Source organism: Heteronotia binoei, chromosome 5 (assembly GCF_032191835.1).
Source record: "Heteronotia binoei isolate CCM8104 ecotype False Entrance Well chromosome 5, APGP_CSIRO_Hbin_v1, whole genome shotgun sequence".
Lineage (NCBI taxonomy): Eukaryota > Metazoa > Chordata > Lepidosauria > Squamata > Gekkonidae > Heteronotia > Heteronotia binoei.
This window is the reverse complement of record NC_083227.1, coordinates 116,874,640-116,893,691: the sequence shown is the minus strand read 5'-3', so window position 1 is coordinate 116,893,691 and position 19,052 is coordinate 116,874,640. Positions and strand designations below refer to the sequence as shown.

The window sequence follows — 19,052 nt, the reverse complement described above, 5'->3', positions numbered from 1 at the left end:
ATGAAGAGTTCAGTTGATCTCTAATCTTTCTAAGCAAAACTTGATTGCTCTCTGAAGTATCTAGAAGCCTAAGAAGAAAAAGGCAGGTATAACTTACAGATAGTGATTTGTTTAAGCAATAATACACAGAAGAAATTATGAATTTCTGAATAGTCACTCTATGTACTGGGTGGACTTGATGACACAGTTCTGCAAGAGAAATCTCTTTCCATTCATAACCAGAAGCTCAGTTGTGCCCCCCCCCTCCCAAAATGACCTGCCTACCTTAGTTTTTCTCTCATAGAAGAAGACTGAGTCCTGAGTCAAAATCAGGATAGAGGCTGAAGTCAGCATGCTCTTGGAGTAGGGTTGCCAAGTCCAATTCAAGAAATATCTGGGGACTTTGGGGGAGGAGCCAGGAGACTTTGGGGGTGGAGCCAGGAGACATTGGGGCGGAGCCAAGAACAAGGGTGTGACAAGCATAATTGAACTCCAAGAGAGTTCTGGCCATCACATTTAAAGGGACAGCACACTTTTTAAAATGTCTTCCTTCTATAGGAAATAACAAAGAATAGGGGCACCTTCTTTTGGGGCTCATAGAATTGGACCCCCTGGTCCAATCGTTTTGAAACTTGGAGGGTACTTTGGGGAGAGGCACTAGATACTATATTGAAAATTTGGTGCCTCTACCTCAAAAAACAGCTCCCCCAGAGCCCCCAAAACCTCCAGATTAATTCCCCATTATACCCTATGAGAATTGATCTCCACATAGGGAATAATGAAGACGTTTCCCTCTCCTCCTCCCTCCCCCCCCCCCCTTTCTGGCAACTGAAGCGAGGGACTGGCCTTTCTACTCACGAGTTGCTGCCAGCTTCTTTACAGCAGCAGTCACACCATCCCAAAGTGGAGCCTTGCAATCAAGCCTCCGGAGGTGCAAAGGCACATGGTCCTTTGCAGGCGGGGCTTCTCTCCTCCCCCCCCCCCCCCAGCCAGCTGACTGGGCGCGGGAAGCAGCTTGCGAAAAGGAAGAACGGCTGCTGCAACGGGGCTGGGTGGGAAGGGAAGGGAGGAGGAGAAGCATCGGGCATTGGAGTCCGTCAAGACCCGCCTGCGTTCGGCAGCCACCTCCACCCGCTCGCTGGCGAGCCAGCCTCCCTTCTCAAGATTTCCCTTGCCAGGCTCAGCACCTCCTCCCCGGACGACGCAAATGCTCCTTGGCGCCATTCCCCCCTCCTCCCCCCGCTTCCAGAGTTATGGAAAGCGGGAAAAGAGGCTGAAAATCCAGTATTCTCCCGCCAGGGCGGGAGGCTTGGGAAGGCTATCTTGGAGCATTTCAAATAAAGATGTGCAATATATAGTGGTTAATCTCTACTAGGAATATGTGACACATGTCTATTTATTTCTGTGGATATTATCACCACCATACTGGCATGGCATGATTGGCATACTTATCCATAAAAACACATATCTGAACTGTGCATCGCATGACTTTCATTATCTGCAATTGCATATCATATTCCCTAAGGAAAAGCACTTAAAAGTGTATGCCTGAATCACTATTGTAAACTATAAACACAATGATTTCAGCTATACATGTCATTCAAAAGGACACACAGCAGTGTAGATGATAGTCATGTCTGCATGTCACATGAGCAATTAGGGATGGGCATGAACCAGCTCACCAACTAAAATTTATGACAAATTTTGGCCAGTTTGTGATTTACAAAGTGAAGTTCATGGCAGATCAACTGACATGAACTTCCCACAAACTTTCAAGCTGTTCGTAGTGATTCGTGAATGGATAAATTTCCAGACTGTCTCTACTGAGAGTCTGCTCAATCTAAATGTCTACCAAACATCAAAGCAGCAGGGGTGGAACTTGTAGGGCATGGAGAGGAGCATCCAGAGGAGGTCCCCTGCAACTTTGATGGTTCTAGCTTGCAAGCCAGCAGCCCTTGCTCTGCATGAGGCTGGTGGTAACCGGTATCATTGCTGCTGGAAGTTGCTGCTTCCTGTTCTGTGTGACACTGTCACATGGCTGGTATGAGCTAGAACTACTGCCACAATGAACCAGCAGCCTTGTTAGTTGGGCACAACCCATCACTGCAAGCTGGTAGTCCCCACCCTGCTTGGGGTCAGAGTGAACGGGTGGCACTTTCCCCACATGAGTGAGTTCAGAACTGGTGTTGCCACTGCAAACCATGAAGAGGGCAGGCACAAACTGGCATCCCTCCCCCCCCCCCCCCGGTGCAAGGTGAACAAGAGGTGCTGCAATTTGGTGGCTCTTACCCTTAGGCAGCTCTTCCTCCTTCCCTCTGTTGTGGAGCATTGCCAGATACAAAGTCCTTTTTCAGGGCCATTTTGGTCTCCCAGTCTCCCCTTAGAGCCTATCCCTTTTTTTCTTTTCAGGGTTAATAACATTATGCAGAGGGGTGCATATGTATTGGTTTAGATACATGACACTATGTAGGAATGAAAGTTTACACCCACTCTCACTTTCTTGTATGGCCCGAGTTTGAATCAAGGATATGCATGACTACTATTTACTGCTGGGAAGATCTAATTGTGGATTTTCCAGGTCTCATCTAGTTTGACCCTTTAGTGTTGAGGCCACTTAACCTAAGATGGTTAAGCAATATCTGCCCACAGGATTGGGTCCATTTGTTGGCTAAATGCATGGCATGTTTTTAACATCACATCCATGTTTAACAATGTTTTTGACTGATACTATGCTTCTGCTTTTGCTATTGATTCATGCTGTTAGAAGAAAGTCAAGTCATTTTTAACCGCTGGGATTTTTTTTTTGACACCTCAGAATTCTTTCCAATTGATATTGCAAATCAAAATACCATAAAATGCTACAGAAATCCATGAGTTCTTTTATTGCAATGTCCCATACACATCTCCTACATTCATCCAAGTGTGGTTTGCATAACCAGTTCTTGATAAATTGCATCCTTTATGGTTAAAACAAAAAAGAAGAAAATTGCCATTTTAAAACCTCTTGACTATTTAGATTAAACATGCTTTGGATTATTTCAGCCCTCTGCTAGACTGAATGCAGCCTTTATTTTTAGGCACCATTAGTGTCAAAAACAACAAAAAAGAGAACAACTTTCCATTTTGATTGTATGTTTAGAAGTAATCACCTTCTTTCCTCTGCAGTTGCAAACCTCAGAGACATATGGCATGGCCAAGAGAATCTTCAGTACATTAGACACATTCGGGATAGGTGATTCTTAAGTAAAGCTCATATGAAATAGCTTAAAGGCAATGGGAAAGAATTTGCTGTTTATCATCAAATTCTGTGAGATATGCAGACAGACTTGGGCTAGAAAAAAGACCTCAGGTCTGGGTGAACGATAGCAAGCATCAGTAACCCTCTCCACCTCTGGCACATTTTGAGACAGCTGGTGATTATGAGAACCCTTCTTGTCTAAGTGAGCATGAAAAAGTATTCTCCTCTAGGTACTTTAGAATGTGTAATTATGGGGGAGGTTTAAATGCAGTAGGACTGCCACCCAACAGTGAAATGAAAGAATTTTGTTTTTATGATATACATCAGAGGTCCAGGAATTAAATGGACCTTTCATTTACTGGATCTGAACAAGAAGAACAATTCTAAAATGGGCATACATTCTATCAAAGGCTATTATGGTATTTGTCAATGAAAGTATGCAGGAATGTGTGGTTATTTAAATGAGATCAGTGATGATGAGCTACAATGTTAGATGGAGTTCAGTGAAGATACATCTGTGTCCCTAAAGAAGTTAAATATGGAAAATGAGGGTGGGCTCAAATGATCTTTTCAGGTGATAATTATTAGGAGAAGTTGCCACAAGTCCATTTGGATGTTGTATGGATGCTCCAACATGCAAAATAGAGGCAGCAACTCTGGAGTTTACTCACCTTAAGGACTAGCTGCCCTTTGGCTGCCTTTAATGCCTCACTACTTTTGCCTTTCACTGTTCTTAAACTAATTTTAAAGCATTTCCACTATGCACTTTTCTTCTCAGAACTGGGACCAAGGACCAGAATCCACCAAAACTGAAAATATCACTTTTACAAGTATTTTTGAAGAGTAACACCTTCTATAATCCAGTACCTATTTTTAAAATAGACAGAAATTTCACAACTGATTTGCAATCTGATATGGAAATCAACTTTAAAGGAAATAAAATCCACCAGGCTGGGGAAAGCTTATTTGTATGAACCAAAGCAGCACCTCACATCACATCTTCTTTTAATTTTTTTTTTCTGAACTGAAACAATTACACCCATGCATTCTATAAAGAATTTGCTTCAGTATTCAAACCAATAAAGAAGTCCCCAAACACACACACACACACACACACAGTAAAAAGGAGTAGAGTTCATAGAGCTAGGTTTCCCTTATGCTAAAAAATGCTTACAAGACTGCTGCAGATTCATAAGAACATAAGAACATAAGAGAAGCCATGTTGGATCAGGCCAACGGCCCATCAAGTCCAACACTCTGTGTCACACAGTGGCAAAAAATGTTATATACACACATACACTGTGGCTAATAATTCACTGTTTTTGTTTTTTTAAAAAAGGTCTAATAATGTGGGGGAGCATCAAGACCAGCAAAAAAGGACAATGGGAGATTTCTGCCCTGCCCTGCCCAGGACTTCTGCCCTGACCATGAACCTCTGAAGTACAAAGAAGTCAGGAAGTGGAATGCTAAACAACAACAAACAGGTCACAGAATGTAGATAAAGCCTGGTAATTCATTGCATGATGTTCTGTGGCAGATCATGCCCCCCCAAAAAAAGTTTAAGTACGTATGGATCCCATAATATAGATTAAGTTTTAAGTGTTAACCTGCAGTCTTTAACACATACTGATGACATGTCTGAGAATCCAACTGTGAACTATTAGTCATACACTCACATGTCATACACTCACAGTCATACACTCACAGCCAAAGCAAAATTACTGTTTGACCACGCCATAGAATATCTCAGATGACCTCCTGAATCCACAACCGACTGTTCAAATTTCCCAAGTACTCTTGCTTAAATGTAACATAATTAAAGATACAACTGTAATTTAGATGAAGCATTAGGCATCCATTGCCTAGTTGGTGGATTAAATAGTCCTCAGCCCTAGTGGTTCACTATGTGTGATGAAAGAGTCTAAATCCATTTTCTTCAACACTCCCTGAACCATGTCTAGCACCTCTGGTTCTTTTGGGAGATTGCCTTGTTCTTTTTGGAATGCTGCAACAACACAAATCGATCGGAACAAAACATTCTTCTAATGAGATTGGAAGAGTGGAGTGACATCACAGAACAAGATAGTACAAATACAACAATCTGCCTTTCTAGATATCAAATGAGTTTACCTGAGCCTACTGAAGGCAGCAAGTTGCCCCATGACACATACATGGCAGGATAACATATTCATGTGACTGCTTGGTGTGTAAATTATGGAAAGGAAATGGAGTACCAGGGAAGGCATCCACTAAAGTGACACAAAGGTGAAGACTGCCAACAGATGAAGATATTTTCAAGGAAACTGCATGTTTGCAAGATAAATTAGTGTACATGCAGTATATTAATCATTAGGAACTGATGTTATACAAGCTTAAAAGAAAGGAAATCTTACACAACAGGAGAATATGCCATGTGTAATTTGCTATCACATGCTAAACAACTTTGATATGGCCTGTTTTCTGTGATGAGTCCTGTCCCACAAGCATTGCTGCTATTAGTAAAGACCTTGCACATGTGGACATGACAAAGGAAAAAGCAAAAAAGCAAGGGAATATTGACTGACGTACTTCAGGAGAAGGCCAGACCCTGGAGAGACCCTGCAGTGGAGTACTTGCTAGAGTCCACAAAAGACTGGTCTGATAAAAGACAACAACAAGGAATAAGAAAGGAAAAAAAAGAGAGAGGCTGGTATTAGTAAGCAGCAATATCAGTTCTTTTAAAGCAAACACTCAGAATGTGCTTTTAAAGACACAGAATCTCAATTTGACAGTGCAATAAGGCAGGCATGTTTTGCCAAGCAAGGGAATAATGAGTTTCAGCAACATGAGAACAATATAGGCCTTCACACTGTAGACCTTCAAGGTTTATCCCTCTTGTAACAAGACACAAGAACACAAGGTGCTGTAAAATAATGACATGCCCTGATTGGCTTACCTTGCAGACTATTCCCATTGGTGCTGGTACAGGTAGGGGGAGGAGAAGTCTGCGGTCTAACAACAGGGGCAAAAGCACTCTTCTGCTTCACCGCTGAGACCATGTTGGCTGGTGAGAAGGAGAAGATTCCAGAGGAGCTGCTACAGTTAGAAGGGAGGCTAGTGGAGGAGGCCATTGTTGGGCTAGATGGCACAACTAAAGTGAAAAAAAGAAAGAGATAGTCTTAAGATTTCAAATGGAAATGCTTGAAAGTTCTTAGTTCCAGGAGAAGTAATGTTTTATTAGCAGATGCAGTCAGAAACTGCTGTTTTATTTTTTGCAGAACATGCTTTATCTTACCTTCACAATGTGGGAGCTGCTTAAACATGGTCTTTCCTCCTCAGAAAAGGTAATGTCATGTGCATAAAATTCATAAGGTGTCTCCTTCCCATACCAATACTGCTGTAATTTACAGGAACAGTTATATGGGTGTGGAAAGGAATAACATGTGTAGACTCCTGTGAAGTGCCATAAAGCTTCTAACATTGCCTTTGAGGTGCAAGAAAGAGTTCTGTTGGAGTGGCTCCCGGGAGTAGAAGGCATGATCAGGGCCTCCACAGACCCTTCATCTTCATCATAGTTTGTCAATCTTGTCATAGTTCTCACTTGACTAGTAAGTGTTCCCTAAAACTGGTAGAAGAGAAGGTTTGCATACAAATCACTTTTCTAAGACACATCTCAAAGGTGAAAATGTGCATTTCACATCATATGGTTCCCTGCTGTACAGCTCATTTACCCAAGAAGCAGCATTGTAAAATAAAAAATGTACCTGCCAAAATGTTGTAGGGTTCAAGGTATACAAAATCAAAAAATTAGCATTCTTGTATTTTCTGCAACATTGCAAAAGATTCAAGAGTACACTTGTCAAAATGCATTGTTTCGCTGCTAGCCCTAAGAAATTTTGGACTTGTATCTGAATGATTTGAAAGAATTTTTGGAAAAGATTGCCACCATTCTCCACTTTCCACTGTAGTCCCTTAAATCCTTTGAAAAGCCACTTGTAAAGGTGAGAGCTCTGTGTGTGCTGCGGCATATGGCACCAAAGCCGTAACTAGAACAGGGAAAAACAGGCTGCTTGTGTATAACTGATGATCTTCGAGTGGTCATCTGTGCATTCACACCCTTGGGATTAGGGTGCCTGTGCTGACCCCAACTGGTAAACTTCAAAGCCTAAGGAATTTTCATGCCCTCTTCTGTGACATGTGCAGGAGCCCCACCACACATGCTAACTGGAGTGGGCATGGACATCTCACCAGTTTGGTGTAGTGGGTAAGTGCATGGACTCTTATCTGGGAGAACTGGGTTTGAGTCTCCACTCCTCTACTTGCAGCTGTTGGAATGGCTTTGGGTTAGCCATAGCTTTCGCAGAGCTGTTCTTGAAAGGGTGTCTGTTGTGTGGGAAGAAGGTAAAGGAGATTGTAAGCCGCTCTGAGACTCTGAGATTCAAAGTGAAGTGTGGGGTATAAATCCAATATCATCATTGTCTTCTTTCTTCTGCTGACTGCTGTATGGTTCAAGAACTTGCAGACAGACAGCAATGGGAAAGGAGGGTGGGTGGTGTGAATGCACAGATAACCAATAGAAGATCATCAGTTGCAGGTAAGCAAACTGTTTATCTTCTTCATGGTCTCTGTGCATCGCACCATTGGGAGAATAGCAAGCTTAAGCCTACCTGGAGAAGAGTGTTGATGGTAACTCAAGGAGCAGCTGATTTGAGCACAGCATGGCCCATGACAGTATGGTGATGGAGGTGAACATCTAGAGTGTAGTGCCTCACAAAGGTACGCAGTGATGTTCAGCTTGGTAGCCTTGCAGATCTCATGAAGAGGAATGCCCTTGAGAAATGCAGTAGATGTGGCCATAGCTCTCATCAACTGAGCCCCTATAAGTCCCAGAAGAGGCTGTTTACCTAGCAGGTAGTCAGCCATTTGGATAGCCTCTGGGATTAGATCCTTTTGCCTTGTGACAAGGATGTGTGGCAAACAAAGAGTCTAGTCTTTACAATATGGGTGAGAGCATTTCAAATAGAATAGCAGAGCCTGTTTGACATCCAAAGAGTGGAGTCTATGTTCAGCATTGTCCTTAGGTGTTGGAAAGAAATCTGGCAAGGATACCTCACAATTCAAGTGGAAGTCAGATACCACTTTCAGGAGGAAAGAAACACCTGGAACCAAGAAAATCCCATCTGAGTGGAACTGAAGGTAAGAAGAATTGCAACAAAGGACCATAAGTTCACTGACCCATCTTGCAGACATAGCCACTAGAAAGGCAGTTTTCCATGACAAATGCTGTAGAGAGCAAGTAGCCATTGGTTCAAAGGGTTTTTCTGATAGCTTGTGAAGAACCAATGACAGTTCCTACAAAGGTGTAGGGCATCTGACAGGGGGATATAACCAGAGAAGCCCTTTTAGGAAATGCTTAGAATCAAGATGAGCAAAGACAGAGTAGCCATCAAGAGAGTCATGGTAAGTGGAAACCGCTGCCAGATAAACTCTGAGAGAGGAGAGATTCAACCTGTGTCTGCTAGGGATAGTAGAAAGTCAAAAACTGAAGGGAGACCCACCATGGTAGAAGAGATGGAAAACTCAGAAACAAACTGAACAAATTTAGTCCACTTTTACACATATGATTCCTGTGTAAGGACTTTCCTTTCTTACACATGTAAAGAAAGAGCAGTAAGACTTTGGCTGGAGGAAGGTAATGGAAGACTCCTCAAGATAGTCAGACTAAAGGTAACCAGCGCTGGCAGGGCCACCAGGAAGGAAAGGAAAAAAATGTTTAAGTGCTAACTGTGCCGGAGTAGAGAAGACTGTCCCCTAGGGACATTGGGCCAGACCCCCCTCTGCAGCAAAATTCTGGGCACTTCATGTTCAGATGAGTGGCGAAGACATCAATCTGAGGAGTCCCCTAAGTCTGGAAAATTGGCTGTAGGTATTTCTAGTTGAGTTCCCACTCATGGAGGGATGCTCCTGTGTGGCTTAGGAGGTCATCATGTACATTCAATTTCCTGAGAAGATGGGTGGGTACTAAAAAGAGCACTGCAGTCCACCTATATGTCCGGAGCAAACGCACATAGTTTCTTTGAGACAGTGCCACACTGGCAGTTGATGTAGCTGGGTGCTGTTGTGTTGTCTGTAAGAACAGATATTGTCTTGGGCACTAGAAGAGGATGAAAGGAGTGCAGGGCATGATTAGTTGCTAATAGTTCTAGGAAGTTAATGTGGTGATGGGCCTGATGAGGCAGCCATTGGTCCCCCACATAGAGTCGATTCATGTGGGCGCCAAATACCCAGAGGGAGTCATTGATTGTCACTGTGACAGATGATGTTGGTGGATGAAAGGGTGCCCCCACCAGAAGATTACAGACAAGTAGAATGGTGGTCGCATTTCCAATATTTGTTGGAGTCATACTTGTGTTTCTTCTCTGAATGTGACCCTTTATCCTCCCTGCTCATTTTTGCAGGTGTAGAAGATTCTGACTTTGATGCCAAGCCCACTTTCTTTAGAGGGTGTTCAGCATTGGAATGGTTATGGCCAGTAATGGCCACCTCTGGTTGTCGAGGTTGATGACTTTGCTGATGGAAATGTAGGAGACTCTTCCATGAGTTTGCTCCATTCATTGTTCTTAAAGATCCAACCCATTGCTACTCCTGGCAACCACCTGGATTGCTTGTGTATTTAGTCTGAGAGCATATCTGAAATGTATGTCTCATTCTGGAAGCTATTATATATTATTGTTTTGAATAATAGAATCATAGAGTTGGAAGGGACCTCCAGAGTCATCTAGTCCAACCCCTTGCACAATGCAGGAAACCCACAAATACCCACCCCAAATTCACAGGATCTTCATTACATTATCTGCTATTATATAATATAATACTATTATATAAAATCATTACATTATCTACTATTTAGCATGACTAAAGTTGCAATCTTATGAACAGTCATTTGAGAGTGAGGTCTGTTTTACCAAGTGGGACTTACTGCTGGATTAGTCATGCATAGTCAGTCTGAAAGATTCCCTCCTCCTCCCCCAGCCATTTTTACTGGCTACAACAAATAGAGAAAAATGTGTCATTTGCTTCATTGCTTCAACTGTGCCTTCAAAAAGTATTTTCAGTTCATAACGTTTTTGAGAGAGAGAAATTTACAAAGTGGGGAGACAGCAATAATGCACCAGCTCATAGGCATCACATCAAGAAAGAGGGGAAGAGAGAAAAATCCAGCAATAGAATCAATGTGTGTTGAGTCTTCTGTTTAGCTCATATTGCCAGGCATCAGAGCAATGGTGACAGACAGCAATCAAAACCAGCCTGATAACTGTCAGCTACCACTTTTACTAGTATGGTTAAAACTACAAATAAGTTTTTAAAAAATGGACTGTGGCAGATGAGTTATGTGATTTTGAAAGGCTGTTGTATTGTATAAAGATAATTAATGTATTTAGCTGATGTATTCATTATCTAGGGTAAGAGCATCTTATTTTACTTAAAATAGTATCAAATAACTCAACTTACTCCAGAATTATTGGCTTCTTTATAAAAAGTAGACCCTTAAACTGGCCCAAGTGCTCATTTTTTCATGTTGTTTTGAAGCTGGTTATGTTCGAAAGAGACTTATGAATAATTAAATGGAAGGGGATGAAAATTCAAATCAGCAGAGTTTTAGATTATTATTTTATTAGCATTTATGTAGATAAAAATCACCTTCTTGAAATTCTTGTGTGAGAATCTGATAACATATTGGTGAACACTGAGGAAATCAATTAATGGAAATTAAACTTTCAAAGTTTCAGAGACCGACAGATATGATCTTGGTCTAAAGTCACTCAGTATCTGCAAGCACTTGTTAAGGCAGAGCAATCAAAGTACCTAAATTGAATTGCTACTATACAGCAATTAGTTTATTGATTTAATTAAGAAAGCCACCTTTCTAATTCTCAGGTCATGATTGAAACATTTTCTGACTGAATATTATTTCCCATTAATGTGACATCAAGATCCACCAAGGAGCACCTTCCAAGGTGAAACATTTATTATTATTATTATTATTATTATTATTATTGTTGTTGTGGCATTATTACTACTACTACTAATAGCGGAAAGCATTACACAAAAATATTTAAAAGTAACTCTGTCCATGATTATGAAAAACTAAAATTCTGAAATATTTTAATGGACAACAAACCACAGTAAATTATCATTTCATACTTATCAAGTTTTAAGTTAGTTCAATACATTATAAAGTGTGATGATCATCTGCATTATTACATCACTAACAAAATGTAAATGTAAATCATGATGGAGAATTTTTATATTCACAACATTACAATTATGTGGACCTTTCTGTTTAATTTGATTGAAGAGCATTAAGCTCATGATTCTGTTTTAAATATAAATGTGGCATCTTTTTAGGTCTGCAATTGTATTTTACAAATAAAGACAAGTCTGATGATTAGCCATTTGCATTTATTTACCTATAAGAAGAGCAAACGCTGAATTACCATCATAGGTCCTGGTCTAGAGATCATCATATACCTACAAGGAGGGCTTTTTCGCAATGGTACTCACTAGTGCTGAATATGAGCATCTTTTTCGAGGCTGTCCCAAGTTCTTGGGGGGTGGGATTTGGTGGAAACTGACACTGCTGTTTATAGGAGAAATAAGACAAAAACACTGACAGCAAGGTGTACAAGTGAGGCCTGCTTAGCAGATGCACCAAGAAGTTGAAGTTTCATGATTGGTGGAAGGTTCCTTTAAACAGCACCCTCATTGTGTGGGAACTGCTCTACCATGGTTCCTCCTATTTCAAGAGTAACATCAGAAGTATTGGTGTGCATTCAGTAAAAATAAAATGTGTGTGTGGGGGGGGAATGGAAAATGTCCTTTTTGGCAATTTTAGGCTTTTATAAAGCCAAGTCAGATTCTCTGATTTGAGCTGGCAGCCGAATTAAGAATACCAGAAAAAAGCAGCCAAAAATTAGCTCCCCCACCCCTAGAAATCAGGAGAATGGCAGGGGGAAGGGGGACAATTTTAACAAGGAACATCCTCCTCTTTCTTTCATGTTGTTGTTGTTCAGTGGCACAGTCAAGTCTGACTCTTTGCGACCCCACGGATAAAGTCACGCCAAGCCCTCCTGTCTTCCATCTTCCGAAGTCTGCTCAAATCTTCGTTAGTTACATCAGTAATGCTGTCCAGCCATCTCATCTTTTGCCATCCCCTTCTTCTTTTGCCTTCTGTCTTTCCCAGCATCAGGATCTTCTCCAGCAACCCTTCTCATTTGGTGGCCAAAGTATTTGAGCTTCAGCTTCAGCATCTGACCTTCCAGGGAACAGTCAGAGTTGATTTCCCTTAGGACAGACTGATTGGATCTTGTAGTCCAAGGAACTCTCAGGATTCTTCTCCAGCACCACAGCTCGAAAGCATTTATTCTTCTGTGCTTGGCCTTCCTTATGGTCCAACTCTCACAGCCATACATTACTACTGGGAATACCATAGCTTTGCCTATACGGACTTTTGTTGGCAGGATGTCTCTACTTTTTATTATACTGCCTAGGTTCGCCATAGCTGTCCTCCCAAGGAGCAAACAACTTTTAATTTGATGGCTACAGTCACCATCTGCAGTGATCTTGGATCTCAGAAATGTGAAGTCTGTCACTACTTCCATGTCTTCCCCTTCTATTTGCCAAGGTGTGATGGGGCCAGATGCCATGATCTTAGTTTTTTTGATGTTGAGTTTCAAGCCTACTTTTGTGCTCTCCTCTTTTACCCTCAACAAGAGGTTCTTTAGGTCCTCCTCACTTTCTGCCATTAGAGTGGTGTCATCTGCATATCTGAGGTTGTTGATGTTTTTCCCATCGATCTTAATTCCAGCTTCTGCTTCATCCAGGCCAGCATTCTGCATGATGTACTCTGCGTATAAATTAAATAAGCAGGGTGGCAATATACATCCTTGTCGAAATCCTTTTCCTATTCTAAACCAATCAGTTGTTCCATATCCTGTTCTGACAGTTGCTTCTTGACCCTTATACAGGTTTCTCAAAAGACATGTGAGGTGGTCTGGTACTCCCATCTATTTAAGAACTTGCCACAATTTGTTGTGATCCACACAATCAAAGGCTTTAGCGTAGTCAATGAAACAAAAATAGACGTTTTTCTGATACTCCCATACTTTTGCCATAATCCAGTGAAAGTTGCCAATTTGATCTCTAGTTCCTCTACCTCTCCAAAACCCAGCTTGAACTTCTGGTAGTTCCCTATCTACATACTGCTGAAGCCTAGCTTGTAGGATCTTTAACATGACCTTGTTGGCATGTGAAATGGGTGCAATGGTGCGATAGTTTGAACATTCCTTGGCGTTACCCTTCTTTGGGATTGGAATATGAACTGACCTTTTCCAATCCTGTGGCCACTGTTGCATTTTCCAAATTTGCTGACATAATGTGTGCATCACTTTAACAGCATTGTCTTTTAGGACTTTGAATAGCTCAACTGGGATACTGTCGCCTCCGCTCACTTTGTTGTTAGTAATGCTTTCTAAGGCCCATTTGACTTCACACTCCAGGATGTCTGGCTCAAGGTCAACGATTTCATTTCCATGGGTGTCAAGGACATTGAGATCCTTCTTGTATAATTCTTCTGTGTATTCTTGCCACCTTTTCCTAATCTCTTCTGCTTCTGTTAGGTCCCTGTTGTTTTTGTCCTTTATCATGGCCATCTTTGCACAAAACATTCCCTTGATTTCTTTCATATTTCTTTCATATTTTAAGGAAATCTTTCATCTTTTGTTTGTCTCTACAATTAAAATCCATTTAGAGGTCTGAAAACTCTGAATATGTTCTTCAAGGCTTGAACAAAGACCAGTCATCACTCAGCCATCACAAGTTAACAACTGTTTTATCAATGTAGCAAAACAAAGATGAACTCAATCAGGGCAATGGGGGGAGGGATTGCAACAATGTTACTTGTAAGTTTATTATTTGATTGCAAATAAGAACAAATGCTTTAGAATAAATTATAAATGTATAAATTATAAATTATAATATTTATAATTTCACACATACTCAGGAATGGATTAGCAAAGGAACGGACTTCTAAAATAAAGCAATAGCTAAAAACAAGGCTAGTATGTAATGTATCATGGCTTCTTTATGTTTCCTTAGTTACACAGTATAGCTAAATTGCTTTCCTTTGTTAGCTGACTGGGCTGCTAGCAGTCAGCGGAGGGGGGGGGGCATACTCTTTGGCCAGTCATAGGATTTTTCACATTTTGAAAATCTTCTGTGCATGGCCAGAGCAGAGAGCATAAAAGCGCTGATCTGAGCCAGATCCCATGGTGGTTTCCTGAGTTTGGTTTGGCTGCCTGAGACTGCTGGCTTGCTAGTTCAGCCATTGCTCTGCTCTTGACTTGACTGACTATTGTCCGCCTTTTGGATTACCCTGCTGCTGATTTCCTTGGATGTCTCTGGAGAAATATACTACTCCTGTTCCTGGCCAGAGGAAGAAGGCATCCCCTGGTTTGCGTGACAAAGCTTAAAAATATTTTTCTCTTAAGGTCTTTTAAAATTTGCCTAGTGGGTTAAATGGGAGGCTGTCAAGGGGAGGTTACTGTGGGTTGGGGGGGGGGGGTCAGGTTACCCTTGCCTAGGCATTTTTTAAAAGGTTTAATTGCTTTGTTGGGGAGCCTGGAGAGGAGCTGATAATCATTTCCACTGTTTGTTGTTTAAAATATATACTCTGAAGTTAAATCTTATGTAATCTGACTCTGCCTGGTCAGTGATAGTTTAGACTTTGCTATTTCTTTAAAGAGATTTTAAAACTTAGACTGTTGTACTTTCTCTGTGTGGGCCTGGCCTGGCCTCCTGAGGCTGGTGCATGGCCTGTGCCTCAGTTTCTGCCTTGTTGTTGATAAGGTTGAGATTTTTTTTAAATTCCATTTTGTGTAGGCTTCCCAACCCTCCCGCCCTGGCGGGGGACCCCAGGATTTCCACCCTCTTCCCCCGCTCCCCAAAAAAACAGAAGGGGGGAGGGGGAAACGGCACCGGGGAGCATGGCGAGCCATCCCATTCCAGAGCGAATGAGGCCGCCGCGCCGCTGCCGCCCCCTCCCCGCCCACCGCAGTTGCTCCTCCGAGATGGGCCCATCTTGGAGGAGCAGCCAAGAGGCGGCAGCAGCGCAGGCAAAACCAAAGAAAAGAAGGGTGGAGGCAGGCCAGGAGCATGGCGAGCTGCGAATCCAGGCCCTTCTAGGACCCGGACTCGCGGCTCGCCACACCCCCAGCCTGCCTCCACCCCCCCCCTCTGATTCCACCCCAGAGGCGGAGCGGGCGAGGCCACCGCGCCGCTGCCGCCTCTTCTCCGCTCGCCGTGGCTGCTCCTCCAAGATGGGAGCTGAGGCTGAGCCCATCTTGGAGGAGCAGCCAAGAGGCGGCAGCAGCGCAGGCAAAACCAAAGAAGAGAAGGGTGGAGGCAGGCCAGGAGCATGGCGAGCTGCGAATCCAGGCCCTTCTAGGACCCGGACTCACGGCTCGCCACACCCCCAGCCTGCCTCCACCCCCCCCCCTCCGATTCCACCCCAGAGGCGGAGCGGGCGAGGCTGCCGCGCCGCTGCCGCCTCTTCTCCGCTTGCCGTGGCTGCTCCTCCAAGATGGGAGCTGAGGCTGAGCCCATCAGGCTGAGCCCATCTCGGAGGAGCAGCCACGGCGAGCAGAGAAGAGGCGGCAGCTGTGCAGCGGCATCGCCCGCTCCAAGACGGGGCGGCTCACCATGCTCCCCAGCACCGTTTCCCCCCTCCCCCTAGCTCCACCCCAGTGTCTCCTGGCTCCACCCCCAAAGTCTCCTGGCTCCACCCCCAAAGTCCCCAGATATTTCTGGGGTCGGACTTGACAACCCTAATTTTGTGCCTGACTTGGAATTTCTTAAAAGGCTTGAGACAGTAGTCCTTCTGGTTTTATGTTTTTTGCTGTGTGCCTCAGATTATGTGCCTTCACAGATTGTGTGCCTGTTTGTGTGGTCCGCTTGCTTGACTGAGGCCTTCAGTTAGCCTAGATAACAATAGTTGTTTCACAGGTTTTTAAAATTTTCCTGTTGAACTTGGACTGTTTCTGGGTCCTAGGTTTGGCTGTGTAGTGTGTGATTCTTGTGTTTTTATGCAGATTTATTGTACTGCAACTGCACCAGTTGTGTTAATAGAGGTTATTGTAAGTTTCTCAGTCTTACAAGGTTGCTTTTTCACGGGGACGCCAGTTGGTCTTGAAGATTTCTGTTTAGGGGGTACTGTTAGAAGAGGTTTTTAGTTTTATTTCCAGAAGGTTGCTTTTCAGGGTGTTGTTCACTGGGTGCTTCTGGGTTTTTACAACTTACCTAAGGCTATTATGTATTAGTAGGCTTTTAAAAATAATTAGGATCTGAGACAGGAAATTCTTTGAGTAACATTGTTGGCATAGGGCTTTAGCACTTCCCCGCTAAGCAGGCCAGATAGTATCTTAAAAGCAGGAGATCTCCAGGCCCCACCTGGGGGCTGGCAACCTTAATTTAAGCAGCTGTTTTGTCCAGGGGAACTGATCTCTGCCACCTGGAGAGCACTCTAGCCTTCACCTGGAGATTGACAACAGTGGTTCCCCAGGAAATGCCTCCTACCCAATTTGATCTTTGTCCTGGGTTTTTTTTTTTTTGGCAATGCCATAGTAGCATTGGCTCTGCTGGGCACATACACTGCTGCTGACTGAAACCCCCCCCCCACTGTTTTTAGGTGAGAGATTCTCTTATTTGACCTTAGTGATTTCCCCCCCATAACTGAAACCAATGGAGTTTTCGCAGCCATTGATTTCAACTGGGATAGGGGCACCCTCTTTGCGTGCCCATAAGATTGGACCCTGTGGTCCAATCTTTTTGAAACATGGGGATTCTTTTGGAGAGAAACTTCAGCAGGTACACAGCAAATCTGGTGCGTCTCACTCAAACCCCCTCCCTCCCAGCCCATGGAATGTACTCTATGGGATTTTGCCATTGACTACAATGGCCCGTAGAGTATAATGGAGCGGGAAAAAATCAGGAATACCGATTTTTTTCAGTTTTTTTTTTCTTTACCTAATATGAATTGACTTCCAAATGAAATAACTTTTTTTTTGTTTAATCAACCCAAAACAGAGTTTTAACAATTTTTTTTCTCTCCCTAGCCAGAAGCCTCCAGATCAGTGGTTCCCATGCTTTTTTGGATGGTGACCCACATGCCCAAATTCACTTTGTATGGTAACCCATCAAAATCTGGCCCAAAGCTTTTGTGCTCTAGGCAAATTATCATCTTTGCATCCATCTATTCCAGCTTTCCATTTCCTACTGTGCTCAACAAGATGTTTTTGAGAAACCAACAAACATCACATAGAAGATGCAGCTGTCCCACTATAAATAATAAGTGAGACAAAATGTATGATATAAATGTTTAATCTTTGTTGCATATTGTAAAAAAAATTACATAAAGATCAGTTGATTTTAAGAAAAATTCTAATTGTGTAGTAGTGCCTTTAATCAGTCTTTTTTGTACTGATATTGGTTTATATAACTGTGATTATCCTTGTAACTTTTTGGCTTGGTCACTATAAACCCAACATGTTTCCTCTGCTGGAGCTGGTTTGAGGAGGCACACTCAGGCAGTCACTGGGTTGAGGAACTATATGAAAATGACAGGTGACAATGAAGAAGTTTGTGGCAAGGAGCTTGGTGCAGTACATCTTCCATTGCAAATAAAGGACAGTGAAACAACGCAGAGGCCTGGGCAAGAGGTTGGGCTACTAAAGGAGCAGAACCAATAAAAAGCACATGCATGCGGATGCCTCTTTCTATCCTCCCCTTTCCATGGCATGCCAAACAGCTCCCATCTACTCTCCACCAGCCCTCCTTCTTTCAGCTACTTCAGTGATATTATTAGATTTCTAATGGTTTCTTTTCTCCCCATTATTGTGACAAAGAAGGAATTGGAGATGAGAATGTGGAACATTGGTTAAAACAAAAGAAAAAAGAAAGATGTAATGGGTAGGAGCCACCATTAGGGAGGACTAGCCTGCAACCTACTTTCAGAGGCTTCATGACCCACTTCTGGATCCTGACCCACAGGCTGAGAAACAAAGCTCTAGGTCATTTAGGTTGAGTCTATAATGTGTCTTCTTCCCATACCAGCACTGCCTCAGTTTCCAGAATCAGTGGGAAGGAACCTCATATGACCCAGGACTCCTAACATTGAGGTTGAAAAAAAGTTCTGTTGCAGCAGCTCATATGTTGTGAAAGCATCATCAGGCCACTGAAAGGCTTTTCATCATCATGGCTCATCGATCATGTCTGTTAGCACCTAAGTGCTGATTAAAACTATAGCTAAAACTAAAAGTAGAAACTTCTGGCTATAGATCACTTTCCTGTACATCCCAGAATTCCTTGCAACAGACTTTTTAGATTGTGTGCAAGGTGCACACAATCAAAAATGGCATTCTTACATCTGCTGCAATGTGTCAAGGGAATCCAAAATACCATTCAAAAAGCACTGCGGTCATGCCTAATATAGAGCAAGCTTTGTCACATTTCCTTTCCCATTGCTTCTGTGTCCCTTGAAAAGCCATTCCTAAAAATCAGGAGACCTTTGGGAATTGCATGGCATATGATCCTGGAAATAGGAATTTGTAGAAATCTCCTTTTCCTATATTCTTGTATATGATGGGGGAATTATTTCTGAAACAATATGTTGATAACCCAATTTTTTGTGCCTGGGGAGCAAATCTTGTATTTATTCCCATTGTATTCCACGATCAGATTTCAATGTTATCAAAGCTAAGAGCAAAAAGCAAGGGGTATTTTACCTGTCCCCTCAATTACA

General features: G+C 42.7%; 1 protein-coding gene across 5 annotated transcripts in view; it reads right to left on the bottom strand.

The window, feature by feature from the left end:
* The window catches only part of EBF1 (EBF transcription factor 1), a 553,072-nt gene that overhangs the window by 13,260 nt on the left and 520,760 nt on the right, over positions 1–19,052 (bottom strand). For 4 of the 5 annotated variants that reach the window (XM_060240230.1, XM_060240231.1, XM_060240232.1 and 1 more), the window contains exons 15-16: positions 6,153–6,347; positions 5,786–5,854 (exon numbers count right to left, since the gene is read on the bottom strand). In XM_060240230.1, coding sequence (XP_060096213.1) covers positions 5,787–5,854; positions 6,153–6,347 — 263 coding nt within the window. In that variant the 3' untranslated portion in view covers position 5,786. The remainder of the gene's footprint in view (positions 1–5,785; positions 5,855–6,152; positions 6,348–19,052) is intronic. The other variant, XM_060240234.1, reaches the window with a different exon arrangement.